The sequence below is a fragment of the Carassius auratus genome, chromosome 7, assembly GCF_003368295.1.
Source record: "Carassius auratus strain Wakin chromosome 7, ASM336829v1, whole genome shotgun sequence".
Lineage (NCBI taxonomy): Eukaryota > Metazoa > Chordata > Actinopteri > Cypriniformes > Cyprinidae > Carassius > Carassius auratus.
The window spans coordinates 10,966,510-10,985,796 of record NC_039249.1 but is presented as its reverse complement, the minus strand read 5'-3'; the positions used below and the strand labels follow the sequence as shown (position 1 = coordinate 10,985,796).

Below are 19,287 nucleotides of genomic sequence, written 5' to 3'. Positions count from 1 at the left end.
GAGAGGGAAGTGTGTGTGCGTGTGTGTCCCTGCTTTCTTTCTCTTCCAGGTCCACCAGCCTCTCTTCTCTCCTCCGCCCTGGCCTCTGGGATGTGCTGAGCTGGCTCTTTCCCTCTGTCCTTCTCCTCCCTTCTCGCCCATGTTCTTTTGCTCTCTCGCAGCCATTCAGAGTCACGGCAGTGAGACATGAACACAATGCTAATCAGGTGTTCCTCTTCTTCTCTCTCTCTCTCGCTGGCGGTGATGTCAGAAGTCATAAAAGCAAGAAAACAGCCGGCCTGCGTATTTGTTCCTCCCTTCACTTTCATTTACTTAGTCCTTCATTCACATGCAGCAATACCATTTCAGGTTGACTAACATGTCTTGCCTCTAATCCAGGGATAAGTACTTACAAATGTCAGTTTTAAGACTAGATTTTACAGTTTCTGAATGCGTGCTCCCAGCCAACAAAATAATGTTTTAATAATGTTTTTCTTATGTTCACATATTTCTAAATGTACCCTGAACATTCACAACATATTTTTTAAACAATACTATATGTAAAAGGAGTCATGATGTTGGTCAAAAGAAACAATAATTTGTGTATTTGGTGTAATGAAATGTGTTTACCAGGTTTAAATTTCTCCTAGCATTAATACAGTAATGTGAAATATGATTGGGAGCATGCACAGGGTGTTTATTTTGAAATGCAAATGATTTTTTGACTTCTATTTTGTATTTGCTGTGCGGTTTGGACGCGGCGTGCATCAAAAAAGGACTAGGCACCTATCTTTAGCGAAGCGGCACAGAGACTCTACTTAGGAGGGTGTGGTTGACTCTACTTTTATAAAGAATAACTATTTTGATTTGAGACTTTAGGATTTTTGATCCACTTCGAATGCTGACTTCTGTATTTATGACACTGACAGAAAAATACAAAATGATTTGCAACCTTTGCTTTGTTGCATCCACCCAGACAAGCAAGCAGTTTCGGCCCAGATCCGGTCCATGAAATCCATGCGGGCCAGATGTGGGCCGGATCTGGGCCGAAACAGCTTACTGTCTGGGCAGTGTGTAGACAAAGAGACTTTATTTGTTGCACGACACATTTGTCTGGTATAGACACATAGGGCCCTATCATACACCCGGCGCAATGCGACGCAAGGCGCAGCACAAGTGTGTTCGCTAGTTTCAGTCCGGCGCTGTTCGCATTTTTTCCGTCCAGCACCACGTTGTTTAATTAGCAAATGCATTTGCGCCATTTGTGCACCTATGGGCATGCTAGTCTAAAAAAGAGGTGTGTTCAGGCGCATTGCTGGTGCATTGCTATTTTAACTGAAAATAGACTGCACCATAGACCAGCTCAAACCTGGTCTAAAGGCTGGCGCAATGTTTTTTCTTTGTTAATTTAAAGAGCATACACGCTGCTTATTAAACACAGGGATGCACAGCAGCACACAAACATGCCAAATATAAAAAATTAAAGGATTGCAATGCATAATTTGTGATTTTGTGTTTTGTGCAAGATCTTGGCGTTCTGGGGGAGTTTCTAGGTAGTTGTTTACTGAACAAATCCCCCAGCTTCAATTTAAGTTAAACATATTATTTTTTAATAAGTGGCACAGTCTAAGATATTCTTCCCGTAGGTGTGTTGAGTAACAAATGTGCTTTAGTGTTGTAGCTTTAGAGTTTAGTTGTGCAAAATGTTCCGCTCTAACGATTGTGTGTATGGATTAATTCTGACGTTATAAATTAGGACGTGCTCATGACATGCTGGGCAGGCAGCCGGAGATGTCAGAATACCACATCATCCCAAGCAGCCAGCATCACCACAGCGACAGGTGACACAAAAGCGTTCTGGCCCCCTTCCTGCCACTTCACCTGCACTGGACAACCATCACTGCAGAAGAACCTCAGCACTTACACCCAATCACAACTCACAAACCTCAAGAACAGACACTACTAATGCAATGGTGAGAAAATATATGCAGCAATTCAGAAAGTATGCCAGTACTGGGATATAATCTGCAATTTTTACTGATCCTTAAACATTTGGGAAGCCAAATTATGATTATGTCTTGAATGTAAAGAAATTTGAGGGCAAGGGAGAGATTTTTGTCCTGTTTTCCAGTACAAATATGTGACCCTGGACCACAAAACCTTTTAAAGTCTTAAGTGTCCATTTTTAAAAGTTTAGATGTATACACCATCTGAAAACTGAATAAACAAGCTTGCCATTGATGTATGTTTTTTGTTTTTTTGTTTGTTTGTTTTAGGACAGGGCAATATTTGGCCGAGATATAACTAAGGGTGCAAAAATATTAAAATATTGAGAAATTTGCCTTTAAAGTTGTCCAAATGAAGTCATTAGCAATGCATATCACTAATCAAAAATTACATTTTGATAAATTAATGGTTGTAAATGTACAATATGTCTTCATGAACATGAGCTTTACTTAATATCCTAATGATTTTTGACAAAAAAAAAAAAAAAAAAGATTTTTGACTCCTACAATGTATTTTTGGCTATTGCTACAAATATACCCCAGCGACTTAAGACTGGTTTTGTGGTCCAGGGTCACATATTATCTAGACTTGATAAAGCTTGACTTAAAATTTGTATATATCACAAAAAAAAAAAAAAAAAAAATATATATATATATATATATATATATATATATATATATGAATGACATTATTTATTTTACACTATAGACTACCGTTCAAAGGTTTAGGGTCGATACATTTTAATACTTGCATTAAAAAGATGCATTAAATGAAAACATGAAAGTAAAGACTTTTAAATTAAATTAAATAATATTTTAAAATGTACTAAAATAGAAAAGTTATTTTCTTAATTGTAATATAACTGTATAATTGTAATGTTTCACAATAGAACAATAGTTTTTACAGTTTTTATCACATTTTTGATTAAATAAATGCAACTTTGGCGAGCATTTAAAAAAAAAAAAAAAAAAAACTCTCACCAGAATATTTATACACATGCATGCACGTGTGCATGGGTATGATTTTAAAATGCCATCTATTTTGAATGGTATTGTATATAATTCTCTTTTTCACCTATTTTTTTAAAGGATGTTTTAGGAAAACACAAAAACCTTTCTAAAATAAATCTCCCTAAAAACGTTTAATAATGCTTCACAATAGTACACAAGTCTCACTATTCTTATTGCATCTGTGATCAATTAAATGCAGCCTTGTTGTGCATAATACAAAATATTGAAAAATTTCACTAGTATATTTCTATGCATACATGTAGAAATGTTTTTCTTTCATAAGCTAATTTATATATTTTGAAGGATGTTAAGAACATTGTACCAGAAAACCCAACAAAAACCTCTCTCCTGACCTCTAATATCTTTTACCTTCCACTCTCCTTGTCCTTTATTCCCTGAGGTCATCTGCTCATCTTGACCTTTCCTTTCTCACTGAAGGTCAGTCTGTATTCATATCTTACCCACCATACGCCCACAGCCTAATCTCATGAGTCAATACTCATGTTCCTTATTCTTCTCTTTGGTCCCATTAGCAGCCTGAAAACAACACACCTCATCCCTCTTTTCACTCGTTTGTTCAGCCACAATAAGTCCATTTATTGCAATTAACAAACTTTGACATCAGAAACACAATTGTGATGCACTACAAAGCATTTGAACTAGTGGGCTGAAGCGATCAAGTCACTGATATGACATATTACATAATTTAATACAAAACAAAAAAGGACTAAATTAGCAATTATATCTTAAAATAATGATAAACATGCTGATGCAATAGAGGGAAATCAACACTGACATGTGCACACACTCAGATCGATGTCTGAATAAAATCAATCTTCAGGACAAGCTGCAATGCTATAGATGACATATGGTAATATGTGTGTGTGATATGTGAGAAGGTAAGGGCATCATTTCTTAATTGGATCACTCTTGATGCATTTGTTATAGCATGAAGACGTGAATTATGGTCAGCATTGTGATGCGTCGGCACTGCTTTTATGTACACTACTTGTTCTGATTTAGACATGATGAGAACACAGCCTGCAGAGACTGCAGATACACACACACACACACACACTTGCAGAGGTTTCCCCCTGTGACCACCATCCTCTATCTCTCTCGTTCTCATTCACACTCTCCTCAAAGGTGATTCATTCACTGCTCCCACGTTTGCATTGATTCACTGCAGTAATGCGGGATATGGGTTGCCAGGTATTCCACACCCAAATCTCTCCAGACTACACGGGGGAAGGGCTTTCCTTAAGTGTATCCTTAGAGGGGATCTGGAAACCCCCTTAGAAAATGCCTGGCAGCTTCTTAAAGGCTGGCTCCTGATTGTATGTAATGATAATGAGGCTTATCAATGAAATAATTACAGTCATGGAATACTGGACTAAACACAACTAATTGCCTCAGTTTATCCCAGAGGATTTAGTTAGATTGGGTAAAAAATTAGTGCTTGTTCAGTGAAAGAAAAAAAGAGGGAGAAAGGTAGATTTCTATTGGTTTAACGCCATGACCTTGTTCTTGTTTAGAAGGGAAGATTTCTACTAAGCTCTGTTCTGTTCAATCTGATTTATTCACTCTAAATTGACCCCTAACCAGTCATTAAAATACATTCAAATGGGTTATATTAAGAATTATGTTTCTTTAATCAATATCCTGTACAGAGTGTTGTCCTGCACAAATTTTTCTATAACCCTGTATGCTCCCCAGTCCAATGAAATTATGAAATAAAATCCAAAATAATATGCCACCATTAGTAATACAGAGCCAATATTACAATCCCTCAAATAAGAATTAAACAGAAACGTTTTACTTTTTTTATTATACTTTTTTTTTTAGTTAGCAAGGATGCATTAAATTGATCAAAAGTGACAGTAAAGATGTTTCTAATTTATACAAAATCTTTCTATTACATATAAAACTATTTGCCAAAGGGATAATACAAACAAATCTAATTCAAGACATAATCTCAGTTAAATTTTCTTATGAATTTAACCAAAAAAAAAAAAATGTGATTCAAACTCTAAGCTATTCTACTTTACTGTCTATTACAAGAGTTCAGCATGGCCTGGATATAAACAAGTTAATGAATATATATAAGTGTAAATCCAAATAATCATTGATAAAGAGGATGACTAGTCTCACTGTACATACAGTAAGTATGCAAATGCTGTTTAAGGTTGTTTAGCAACATTTATATTTAAATTAAAATTTTAATTAAAAATTACATTTAAATTTATGCATTTAGCATACGCTTTTATCCAAAGTGACTTACAGTGCATTCAGGCTATCAATTTTTACCTATCATGTGTTCAAGGGGAATTGAACCCCCAAAATCTTACGCTTGATAGTGCAATGCTCTACCAATTGAGCTATAGGAACACTAATTTAATGATTTAATGCTTTGGTAACACTTTAGTTTAGGGACCAATTCTCACTATAAACTAGTTGCTTATTAGCATGCATATTACTAGAATATTTGTTGTTTATTAGTACTTATAAAACATATATTAATGGCTTATTCTGCATGACGATATTTTAGATCTCATACTCATACCCATACCTCAACTCAAAAAAAAACTACCTTACAAATCAATTAGGAGTTTGAGGCAAAAGGTGTAGTCAATAGTGAGAATTAGTTCTAAGTGTGACCAGTGTTTCGTTAATTACACAATTTTTCAGTCTGAATTAGACGGAACAGAAAATTGACATAAATCTCCGAGACAATATTGCTTACCACAACACTTCTCCAAGAAAAGCTGTAAGATAAAACCAAACAGATGTGGAAAAGGGTGACTCGAGACTCCCACGAAGCTCCACAAATCATGTTCCTGAATAGTGAGGTGTGCAATGCGTTAATTGGATTTTAACTGTTAGCGTCAGGCAAAAATGAAGGAAGCTGTAATAGCATTGGAGAATGCACTCTTGCGTATTTCATCCACACAGAAACCATACGAAACTGAAGTGGTGTTAGCAGATGCTGCGTGCACACACATAGACGGGCTCCTGGATGTTTCATTCATTAATAGATCAATTAAGAGTCTTTTAATTACACTATGTTCTCCCACAGAGACACTTCGGTCCCGACCGCACCACGCCTCACCCTCCCTTCCTGTCGTACCACCCATCACTTTTTCTGCTGACGAGGGAGTCCCTAAAAGAACAGCACGGCCCTGTAAATCCACAGAATCGTCGCAGGGGGCCCACAATGCAATTAGATGAAATCCCAACCTCTGCGAATCAGTCTGTGACAGGAGTCTGAATTATAAGTGAATGTGTGCTGAGTCAGCATTAGCAGAACTCACGGGGTCCTCCTCCATCAAACCAAATATGAAGATGGGAAACGGATTAATGACGAGCGAGCATGGATAGATGAAATCTGGATGACGACGGAGAGAAATGGAAAGAGAGATTCAAGTTAATGGAGCTGCAGTCTGCTAGCTAACACTTCGAGACATTGAGATGGACTGATGGGAAGAACACAGGATAAGCTGAATCACAGAACGTTAATGACCATGTTAACTTTTGGCTAATCAAAATGAGGATGAATTATTCAAGAGAGGGTTTGAAGAGAAAATAGCCATTAATGCAGACCTTTATAAACATATAGACACTACGGTCTCTTTCTTATAAACATTCAAACTTGCATCCATTGCGCTCTCTCAACCGTCAAGAGCTGACTACATACTCTTCTCACTCTGGATCCATCTCTATCTCTAGAGAGGTTATGTCTGTCGACTTAAACTCTCTTTTAGCTTATGCAAGAGAATGTTACACCACTTACACACACACATAAAACAATTTACTTTACCGAAGTTTATTATACTTAACATATACGCTGTTCAAAAGTTTAGGTTGGTTAAGATTTTTTTTTTAAAGAAGAATGCATCATTCTTTTGCTAAAATCACTGATGTAACGGAGGCCAGCGACTAGTGTTGTGCCATTTAGCCTCCTTGTTAGTGCGTCCACCTCCCATGCCGGAGACCCTGGTTCAAGCCCCGCTTGGAGCGTCAGAGAGGACCCGGGTGAGAAGGGTTACGTTGGTGCCGTGACCCGGATGGGAGTGAGGTTTAGGGGGGTGAGTGTAACGGAGACCAGTGAGTAGTGTTGTGCAGGTAAACCTCACTCCCCAATCTCAAGAGACGCACTACCGATAAGATGCTAGTGGCTGTAGCCATTTAGCCTCCTTGTTAGTGCGTCCGCCTCCCATGCCGGAGCCCCGCTCGGAGCGGCAGAGAGGACACGGGTGAGAGGGGTTACACTGAGGCAGGTAAAGTGATGTTGCTTAAACTTTTAATGGAGCTTAACATACAATACATCAAGTGAATGCATAATGCTAAATAAAAATCCTCTATAAAGTCCAGGGGGAGCTCATTCTTGAGCCCCTCTGTTAGGGACAGAAACATGTCGACCCTTTAGCTTCTATAGATTTACCCAAAGGGTAAACTAGTGTTTAGATCAACCCTGAATTGAATTTTCAGACATCATTTGGAGCTCCTGAATTAATTAAGACTAGCCGTAATGAACTGGAACTACATCAGCCCTGCCTCTAAGACTAAACTGTGCTTACTTATTACATGAGTGCATGTGCTTGGTCGAATATCATTAAAAGAAACATATCGTGAAAAATCTCTTTAAATAAGTGGGTTTGATGTACTACTCTATATAAAGACACAGTGATTTCATGTGCTGTTTCTGGAAGTGGGGATGCTAATTTTTAACGATGTCCCTGATCACGTCAGGCCAACCTTTAAAAAGAATCCATGGCACATTTCAGCCCAGATTCCTTTGTGATCCTGCCATAATGTAATGCAGGCTCTGAGAAGAAGCTGTTATTGAAAAAAATTGTGACAACTGGGTACTGGACATGACAACATTGTTAATCGTTTCACAAATGAAGAGGACATACCTAGAAATCATAAAGGAGCAACAGCAAAATGTCGGGAAAATGGTCCACATATTTGAAAACAAACAAAAAAGTAGATTAAGTCTTAAACAAATATAATTTTAGTTTTTAGCCATTTGTAATCTTAGTAAAATCTCACAGTCACTTGTCTTAATATGTAATATATCAGCCTGTATCTATAAAATCTAAAAGCTGTTTACCGCACACTAACTACAGTCATGACAAGAGCTGCTCATTTCCTTGAGATCTTTATTTCTTTCTGTGCATGGATGGGCAGTTCATATTTGTGCCATTCTCCACTCATCCCTTATTTTTTTTCAGGATAGATATCGATCAATGTTTTCCTGCAGAAAGAAAGGAAACCCCATGGGCAATCTGTCAGTATAAATATGTTCAAATGTGACAGTTTTATGTGCATGAATGGAAGAGCTTGTAGGGTGTTTAAATGTTTCTTATTCACTTTATATCACCATAAAGAAAAAAGACTTCTGTATAATTTAAATTAGTTGTCTTATATTTTTAGACTCCACAGAATGCATCCATGCAAACAAACATACAGCGACTAGCATCTACTGTACATGCAACTGTACTCATCACTGCACGCACATACATCACCCAAGACACACATGAATGATCAAGCACACACATGTCTACCATAATGATGTACAGACAGTCCCATGCTTTCCTCTTAGAGTCTCTGTAACTTCAGTGTACTCTAAAAATATAAAAATATATTAATGCAGACAGCACTCAGTACTCTTTTCTCCTTTCTTTCACATCTAATTTATTCTATAGTTCAAAGTTTGATACATTGTTTAGGACAAATTATTAGCAAGGACAGAGTTAATAATTCAAAATTAAACAAAAAACACCAATTTATCCCATAACACCACAGCTAAATCATATTAACTATACTTGAACAGACATTTAAATAACACCAGCTGACATTCAAGGGATAGTTCATCTAAAAATGAACGTTCAGTCATTAATTATTCACCCTCCTAAAACTTTGTTCATCTTCGGAAAACAAATTAAGATATTTTTGATGAAACTCAAGAAGCTCAGACCCTGCATAGACCACGTTCAAGACTCAGAAATGTAGTAAGGACACTGTTAAAATAGTCCATGGGACATTAGTTGTTCAAACCTAATTTTATGGAACTACAAGAATACTTTTTGTGCGCAAACAGTGAGCAAAACTTACTACAACAAATACAACTAAAATAGTGGCATTGATTATATAACTAAACATTAAGTGTCTACCTCAGCCATCTGCATTCTGCAATGGTCCACAAACTGCCTGCGTGATGTCATTTTCATCATCAATATAGTGCTCGTACAACAAGTTGAGTTGAACACAAGATAGGGTGGAAAAAGAAGTATTATAACGCCATAACACACCATTTTTCTCCATTCTGTTTCGGTTCCTTGCCGCCGTCGCTTCTGGCTTGCTTAGTTGGGGTCACTTCATCTACAGCAATATCATTGACTTGATTTCAAATAAATGCACAGACACCATTTAAACTGAACTGAGATGACATCACTGAATTCAATGATGAACTGCCTTCAACTATCATTTTGCATTATTGAGACACTGTTTTCCTAATGAATGTTGTTCAGTTGCTTTGACGCAGTGTATTTTGTTTAAAGCGCTATATAAATAAAGGTGACTTGACTTGACCATGAAGGATAATAGAAAGCCAACGTTATGGTGGTCTGCTTACTTTTGATCTGAGAGACACAAGAACACAGTGGGGTCACAGTGAAGAGCAAAGACCTTGGCAAAGTCATGGACTGCTGAGCGACTGACAAAAACACACGTATGCTAGCTATGAGTGTGTTAAAAGCAGTGTACGTGCGTTACATGAGATCAAGAGAATACTTTTCCCCTCTCCAACTCACCTGTTATCAAACCTGCCTTGTTAACTTGAGATGTGTGCGGAGGTAAACACACACATGCACGCACACGCATGTTTGTTTTTGTGAAAAGTGTGTTCATCCCATAGGCGTAACGTTTTTATACTGTACAAACTGTATATTCTATGACCCTTCACCTGCCCTAACCCTAACCCTGCATTTTTACTTTCTCAAAAAAACTCCTTCTGTATGATTTATAAGCATTTTGAAAAATGGGGACATGGGTTATGTCCTCATAAGTCACCCTCTCCTTGTAATACCTGTGTCATACCCATGTCATTATACAGAGTTGTGTCCTGATATGTCACAAAAACATGCCCACACTCACACACACACACACACACACACACACACACACACACACATGCGATGCAGGGATTAATCGCCCCAGCAGGTGTGAACTCCTAGGAACTGTACAACATGCGAGTTTCCTTGTATGAGATGCTGTGAGTGTTTCTGAATGTGCATGTGCGTGACTTTCTGTCTACGCTTGTATATTTGATCCACAGAGGACTTTAACCTGAGACTCAAATCCAAACAACCTAACACCTCTCTGAACCACCATGACATTTCTGTTTTGGGACTCTGTGATCTAAATGCATTAAGTGTGTGTATGTTAAAGGGGAATGAGGGCTCATAGGTGCTAAACTGAATCTTTGTGTTAAAGCCAGTCAATACAACAGCCAACTACAAAAGGACTACTCTATAGTATGCGTGTTGAAGTGTTAGTCTAGAAAATACTGTACAGATTTCATTTAGCATGGTTCAAATCCAACCTAAATGCTTTTTCTTGGTAAACCAAGCAAACCTACAGCTGAACTTGACATATGCACATCAATGGCCTTTCTACAGAAAAGATCAGCTTTTGGCATTTTCTCAATAATCCCTTTCTATTCAAACTTTATAAAAACAAGTTTGCCTGAAAAAAACTCAAATTTGCATTCTACTTAAATTCAAGCTACTTGAATTAAAGAATGTTGCCTCCTGTTTGCTACTGTACAATTCAAAGAGTTAAGCTTACTATTTGAAGAAACTGATTGCCGTAAACCATTTAAAAAACTAATATTTAATGTGTGTGAAATTCTTATTCTATTTGAGCTCACAAAAAAACAATAAAAAACAAATTATATATATATATCAAATTCAACTTGAAATCTAGTCAAATAATTTGTGTAGCTGAGACTTTAATTAATACATAAATTGCATAAAACCACTGGCAAATTTTATTTTAACATCCGATTCTGGCTAACTATGACTTAACTGTGGCTTTTGCCTCAACAAATAGAATTTGAACTTTATAAGTAATAATAAACAACCAATAATAGGCATGCTAATAAGCAACTAGTAAGTGAGAATTGGTCCCTAAGCTAAAGTGCTACCAAACCATTAAAAAAACTTTAATTAAAATCTCTTAAAATCTATCTAGCTAAGAATAGCAAGTACTCATGCATGTACTAACATAATTAATGCAGTTGATTATCATTATGCTATAGTGTCATTGTTTTTTTTAAATAAAGCATCATATAGTAATGTTCTGTGGTCCATCCTCGACCTATCCACAGGCTCTACTCTTCACCACAATGCAAGCCACAAAAACAAACCCTTTGAAATCCCAACATAACAGATCATTAAACACTAACGGATCGCCTCCCCCTGTACCAATCTTGTGCAAAAGCACACAGAATAACACTTAATTTCAACATTTACTCTCCTTTAACAGACCGAAGCAAAGCATGCTGGGAAAATGGAATCTGCCGTAACTCATTAAGTTTGAGTTATGCTTAATATAGTCAGTTATTGAGGTCACTTTTCTCTATTAAGCACAATGAACTTTTAGTAGACTTAGAGTAAAATGAACATGACTGTTATAGGCTTCATAATGAACCTTAATTTAAATTCGAAATGGTGCAAAACCCTAAATCAGAAGATATTTGTAGCATATAACATGTTATACATTAAAGTGCCTGTATATATTATGAATGGCACAGACAGGTCCCATGTTATTATGATGCAATAAGTAATCCAGAGATATCATTCGACATTTAATTCTACCATATACACAACACATTTTTTCAAAGTCTCAAATCTTGTGTGTTTTAAATTGTTCTGTGCATCTGTTTCCTCTTAAGTGGAGTTAAGGTTACTCCTCACCTTAAAAAGAAGACGCTCTCAATGCATTTAAATTGTTAATGCCTCTTCACTTGTTAAGTCGGTCATCTTGTGTTGGGTTACACTACCAAAAAAAAAAAAAAGAAAAGAAGAAGCGCTCAGTGTGTTTCTGTTTGCGTGCATGACCTCTGCTAAAGTCCCTCTGCGAGTTTGCCAAGAAAAGCGTGGAGGTCACATTAGGAGCGGAAGAAGCGATCCAAATAAAACACACATAAATAACAACAGCAGTATTCTATCAGCAAAGGACAGAAGAGCATTGGATCATGCTCTCACCTCAGATCACTCTGAAACAAATGCCAGCATAATTCAGCTGGTTCAGTATTAAAAGACTGTTTCGATTGTACCCACAGGAATATATATAAAGCTTGTGGTACATGAGAGGCTGTCTCAGAGCTACGGGGATTCACATCACCCGTTGGATGCATAGATTATGTGGTTATTGCCAGCAAAATAATGCTTTTAACCAAGGCATACATTCAAGCCACTTTCATAACACCTATAAGAACCAGCATAATCCTGACCCTCCCTTACATGGAAAATAGAAATGTTATTCATGTCTTTTGTAATAGATTATATAAATGGTAAATTCACCACATTTTGCAACTGAATTCTAGATTAACTGACAAACAACTACATCATCAGGTACATTGGCTGTCAAGCGTAAATTTACCAAAACATTAATTACTCAAATTAAAGCTGCAGTAGGTAACTTTTGTAAATATATATTTTTTACATATTTGTTAAACCTGTCATTATGTCCTGACAGTAGAATATGAGACAGATAATCTGTGAATAAATCAAGCTCCTCTGGCTCCTCCCAGTGTCCTATTGCCATTTGCAGAAACTCCATCGCTCCCGGTAAGAAACAACCAATCAGAGCTGTGCTCCGTAACTTTGTTTGTGTTCAAAATGTAGAAAAATGTATATAATAAGCGAGTACACCATGAATCCATTTTCCAAACCGTGTTTTTAGCTTGTCCTGAATCACTAGGGTGCACCTATAATAAGTGTTTATATTCGGACTATTTTAGATTGCTTCAGGGATACCGCGGCGGAGTAACCCAGTACCTTTGTGATTCTTCATAAACATAAACAGAGAGAAGTAGTTCCGGCTACGATGTTCTTCCGCAAGATGCAAGCAGTTCTGTTTATTAACCGCTAGAGCTTCAAAAGTTACCGACTGCAACTTTAAATCTGCTAATATAATTGACCGTGATATCTGCGTGGAAAAATGAGCTGCCCAATCAATTATAGTGTCAAAAAGAAAATAATAATTATCTGCTAATAATAATCGATCTAAAACATTTTGGTTGACCTGGCATATACTGACATCTCTATTTTAAATTCTCTGTCACACACAAAAAAATTGTGATACATCATGATACTCACCATATGGTGCAGAGCTGCTGTGCTGACTTTAGTGGTTGCACATTGTAATATTTCCAGCATCTGTCACTTTTTAATTGATGAGGCTCTTGGTTGCTGTCGTTGACCAGTTTGTAAGTGTCTAGCTTGCTAATCTACGTCCAAAAATAATTTAATTTACTCTCATTTAGTTCCAAACCTTTATGACTTTCTTTCTCTTTGCAGAACATGAGATACTATAAGATATAATGAGATTTATCTCTGTCTATAAGTAATGAAACTCATTGAGTGGGGTGCAATGATTTTTGCACCTCGCTGACACTCATTGTACAAGTTTAAACATTTTTTAAAATACAAGGAACAACACAAGGGCGAGTAAACAATGACAGACTCGTTTTTAATAATTTTTGGGTGGACTATCCTTTTAAAACCACAATTGTCTAACAAGATAAGGACATTTTTATAGACAGCTGTGGATATAATGGATAAATGTCAAATAAGCACACCAGATTTAACGTCTTTAAAGTTTACATTTCAGAGGCTCTTTCTCACAACCTAATTTGATTTGCAGTAAACTACATTTACAACAACAAATAACCAAGACACACATTTAACACACACACATTTTTATGAGAAGCTCTCCAAAGATAGGAGGTCATCCAGACTTTACATGTGCCTGATAAAATAAAAAGAAGATCTAGCACTCAATCAATATAAAACAAAGCGTGAGGCAGTGACCTACCACTATCCTGGGATGGAGAAAACAATGACAGAAAGAAATATCTATCAAACTGCAGAGCTCATGATGGATGCACTAGAGTTTCAAGACAGCATTAACATGTATACATGCTCCAATAACAGATTTAACAGCACTATTCAAATAAAACACCACCAAATCCCATAAACGTACAATATAGGCTGTACATTATGGCATATTAGAGTCCTTTTATGAAGCACTGTCATCTAATATTCTTCTATCACATATCATGTTTTGTGACACTAGTAAATTCACAGAAGTCACTGTATTATTCACATAAATCAGGTAAAGATATGATGTCCGAAGACCTCTTCACACTATGGATGATAACTATAACATCCTTTGAACCACTTTCAGAGCTGATGAATGATAAAAACAGTCACATATAAAGCTCACTTAAACAATGTTGTACTAAGTTGTGTGGATGTTAATACAGTTATCCTACAGTTCTCGGTGTGTACGGGTCTTAAATACTTCTTTAGCCAAACACAGTTAAACAAAACACTTCATTATGTTTAAGCTGCATGCACACAATTGAGCACAGAAAAGAGAAAGACAGAAGGTGAATACATGTTGTCACCTGGGCTCCTAACAGCCAGGGAGAAAGAGTTAGATCCACATCCAAACACAGTTTAATGAGCTTGAAGGCAGTAGTCTACAGTTGCCCCATAACAGCAGGACAATACTTCCCCATTATACACTCACAATGACTGTCCATGCCACTGTCAACATGAGACAAACGGCCCTACCCAGCTGACATTATTACAACTTCAGACCTAAAGAAAGAACGCGGAGAGAGAAAACACAGGAGAGCATGAACAAGAGGACAGGCTCACACAATGAGACTCTGAGATAATGAGACAAAGGGAGAGTGTGGCAACGGTTTCTGGGTGAGATTAGGAAATTGTAATGGAGAGTGTTGGAGAAGAGATGAATGAAAAGAGGAGATCGGGACAGGAGAGTGTTATTGAGGAATCAGAGGGTGTTAATAAGAGGCAGACGTGTGCGGACGAATGAATCACTCAGGAACAATGAAGTGCTCCAATGATCTGCAAACACTGCAACGCATACAAATATCCGTTATCAATTGTTAGTTGTCCTTCTGTCACACACACACACACACACACACACACACACACACACACACACACACACACACACACACATTCTTCATCCGGACAAGCTCAACATGATGTTTGTGCAAAGGTCATCCTTTCAGCTCAAGAATATGTCTGTGTGTGTGTGTGTGTGTGTGTGTGTGTGTGTGTGTGTGTGTGTGTGTGTGAGTGTTTGTTCAGTCTCTGATTAGGACACTTTGCATCATTACAGTTTGCTTCAAGTGTCCTGATTAAAATCTCATTCACTATTTAAAAGTGACAAATGAACTCATAGCTCAGGCTGTGTGTGTGTGTGTGTGTGTGTGTGTGTGTGTGTGTGTGTGTGTGTGTGTGTGTGTTTTGGTGCAGTGTTGTGCTGGGGGGATGCGGATGACCTTGTTAAATGCTGAGTGGGTTTTGTGATTGGTGATCGGTGATCATTAATGTCTGTTAATCTCAGCTGACACAACACTTCAGGAACATTGATGCTGATTTAATCTGTCATACAGTCAACATCATGTGACTTTAAAGTCTATCTAGATGTTCATCTCTTTATATAAAGATAAATAAAGATATATAATAAAATAAAAATCTATAAAAAAAATAATATAATATAATATAAGATGGTTTTTTAACTCCTAAATGAACAATCTCTTTGCATATTTGCATTACTTTGATCACAATACAATCCAGGTTGAAATGTGCCACTCAAAAAGTGAAAAGATCAGGGAGTGTGCTAAAATGTAGACACTTTTCTGTGTTGATTGCATATTAAAAATATATCCAGAGTCACAGATCCCACAAAGAGCAAAAAAAATAAATAAATAATAATAATAATAATAATTTTACACCTTAAAATAAAGTGTTATTACATTATATTTTATTTATATGATATTATATTAGCTAAACTATATATTTATAATATCTATACTTACATACATTATATTACTCCAGGACTAAACATAAAAATGTGGACCAAATCTATATGATGTAAAAATGTCAATTTCTCCCCTTGCATTGATAAATAAAGAAAGCCAGAACATCTTACCCCAACAGCTAATTATTTAATCAAGTTGAACTTTAGTTAACGGTCATCCCAAAACTGTAGCCTGAGAGATATAAGACAGAAGATATAAACTGTAAGATGATTAGAAGTTTGAGTAAGATACTCTCATTCAGACTCGGAGAAGGAAAGGGAACTACAGAAGCAGACAGCACTCCATGAAGTATGTACTAAGCAGCTCTCTCTCTAGTTTTGTGCTGACAGGCAAAAGTGTGCTTTTGAGGAGCCAACACTATATAAGTGCTCTTTCTCTGATCCTCTCCATCTAAAGGCAGGCAAACTCATCCAGTCACCGTTGGCATAACAAAAGCACAGGATGTGAGTTTAACTGCAGCAGCCCGAGCTATACACTCACCCCAAACTGAAAGATAACATTTCTTACTTCACTGCGCCAAATACCACCAACCACCACCATTTTTCATAGACGTAATTACCACTTGGCGTGAGGGTACAGAACTATGGTTTGCATGGTGATTACTGTGATTTACTTGGGATACATACGTCATGAATATCCCACCCTAGTTACACGTGCACATGGATCTAGTTCAGTATTTCCCCACCTTTCTTGTCTTAGGTATCCCAAAGTCCGAAATCAGAAAGGCTCTACCATCCCTTCATCAGGATTATCATTGATATTATTAAAAATCACCATTATAAAATGCACATTGCTTTTTAATTTTATTTTCAACATACTTTGTAATGATTTTAACAAGCAAAATAGAAATCCCACTAAATCCCAAGTATTTCCCACAACCCGCTTAAGTATCTTAAAATAACTCTTATATGGCACCCAGTAGTCTAGTCCATAATCTGGTCCTAGTGAGAAAAACCCAGGTCTCACCTGTACTTCTACATAAGCAACATGAGCACAAATGCAAATATTCACAGGCGGTTCTTCAGAATTTTATTATCTCGGGTTGGAATGTGCCATGGGGAGCTCACTGTTCTATTTTAAAAATCTGCATTTAATGTTCCTTCAGGCCATGCAAAGTATTGTACTTTGCATTAAAAATAACATTTCTTTTTTTTTACATACCCATTTGCTGGGTAATCCCTTCCCATCTTTTAACCAGAAAGCCAGAGGGGTCTCGAAGTCAAGTACATGCTGCAAAATCACATTTATTCAAGCACTTTCTATACCTCATATTTAAAATCATAAAGACGATTATAAATAACTAAACTTAACTTTTTCTCCTCGTTTCTGGATTTCACTTCTACTTTAGATTGCATACTCATGTAGCATATACTTAGTATTGTGACTCATAAGGTTAAAATGCTTTGGTCAGTCAAAAGCATCAGAGAAATGAAAAATGTAAACAAATTTGGCAGTTGTCCACTTTATCAAACTCTACAGTCCTCTATGTGGTCAAGGGCCAAAAAGAAGTTAATGTGCAAGAAATTTACAAATCTTACTAAAAATATGTAAGGGTAAAATTTTGTTTTATGCATAAACAACACTTTTATATGAAAAAATACAGCTAACTTGACTTGGAAAAAATACGTAATGATCCCTCAGGAAAGATTAAGATCCACAAAAACAGTTTGATGTGAGTGTGATTTTGTCATCCTGTGATTCCTACATGTTACCTGATTTATTCAGACAGGGTAAATGTCTCATTGGGGTTAAATATGTAACATATGACCCCCGCACAAACACATGGCTTCTAGTGGTGGGGTGGGGGGACAGAAGGGAGCGAAAGACTGGAAACTGCTCATCGTAAATGAGACTCTGACGTTTTTATGTGCATGTGAAGGATCGCAGTGTGTCTCATGTTCGTCTGTGATCATAAATTAACAGGTGTTGTCAAAAGCGGTACAGAGACATGCAGCGAAATGATCAGGAAGATTACAAAGCGACGTGCAGCTCTGGGTCCCAGACAACATAAACTCACTATATCGACACACACTCTTCAGACTAGACGATAGTCAACCTTCAAAGTCTCAAGGATCACATTAACTCATACACACCGTGATATACAGTGGAAATATCCATTCTTAAAGGGACAGTTCACCCAAAAAAATGACTAATTTAATCACCCTCATGTCATTTTGAACAATGTTTCAATTGTTTTTATCCATACAGTGAAAGTCAGTTGGGTTTAAATCAACATAAAACCCCACTGACTTTTAATGTACGGATGTAAAAAGGAAGAATATTATCAAACTACCTTCTTTTGTTTTCAACAGAAGAAAGCAAGCCATACAGAATTTCAAATTACATAAGGGTGAGTAAATTATTTGTTTGGTTTGTTAAATGTCATGCCAGCACCAACGAGAATCCAGACCAGTTTTGTTTCGATCAGTTCATACTTTCTGAACAGTCAACAATGACACTTAACTGACTCTATATTTTATATGCAACATAAACAGCTTTGTTTTTGAACTCCCATAATCCCAGAGGTCTTTCAAAACCAATCATTCATCAGCAAACATGTCATAACTCAAAGAGATTACTTCTTATGTCCATGTCAATCCTATTTGCTAATGCCACCCTCACTATTTGACCTCAACAGAAGTCAACAGACTTAGATTATAGCAGAATTCAGCGTATTTTAAGCAAGACAGAAGGTTTGAAGACTGGTTTTAAAGAGTTTTGGGCAACTCACCGGGTCTTTTTTCTAGTTTTCTTCCTCGACTGCCACAAAGCCGGACTTTGGAGATGAGGATGAGGATCTGTTTCTGGCAGAGCGACTTGTTGCTCTTGGGGCAAGGCTTGCGTTTGGTGGAGATCTGTCGGTTGGCCTGGGGGTCCTTGACTTCCCTGCGCTGCCGGATCAGTGAGCTGGCGAGGGCAGCCATTTTTCTGTGCCCCGCTCACCCGTAGGGCGCAGAGGGCGTCAGTGGGCCGCCCACCCGTCCGATCACCCAGGGCCACGGAGGACAGGAGCAGGAGACAGCAGATGTTTGGAGAACAGCGGGGTCTCCCACAATAACCAAGGGGAGAATGCGTCACAACTTGGTATGGAACAAAAAGGGGCTTGGTTTAAGAGGGGTAAGGGCGTGGGGTAAA

The 19,287-nt window shown here is 37.3% G+C and overlaps 1 protein-coding gene across 1 annotated transcript in view; it reads right to left on the bottom strand.

Annotated features, from left to right (window-relative positions):
- LOC113105886 (fibroblast growth factor 11-like) overlaps positions 1 to 19,287 on the bottom strand; it is a 50,173-nt gene that overhangs the window by 29,516 nt on the left and 1,370 nt on the right. Inside the window, exon 1 of the mRNA XM_026267257.1 lies at positions 18,884 to 19,287. This exon is cut by the window's right edge and continues 1,370 nt beyond it. Within this exon, the coding sequence (XP_026123042.1) occupies positions 18,884 to 19,076 (193 nt within the window). The 5' untranslated portion in view covers positions 19,077 to 19,287. The remainder of the gene's footprint in view (positions 1 to 18,883) is intronic.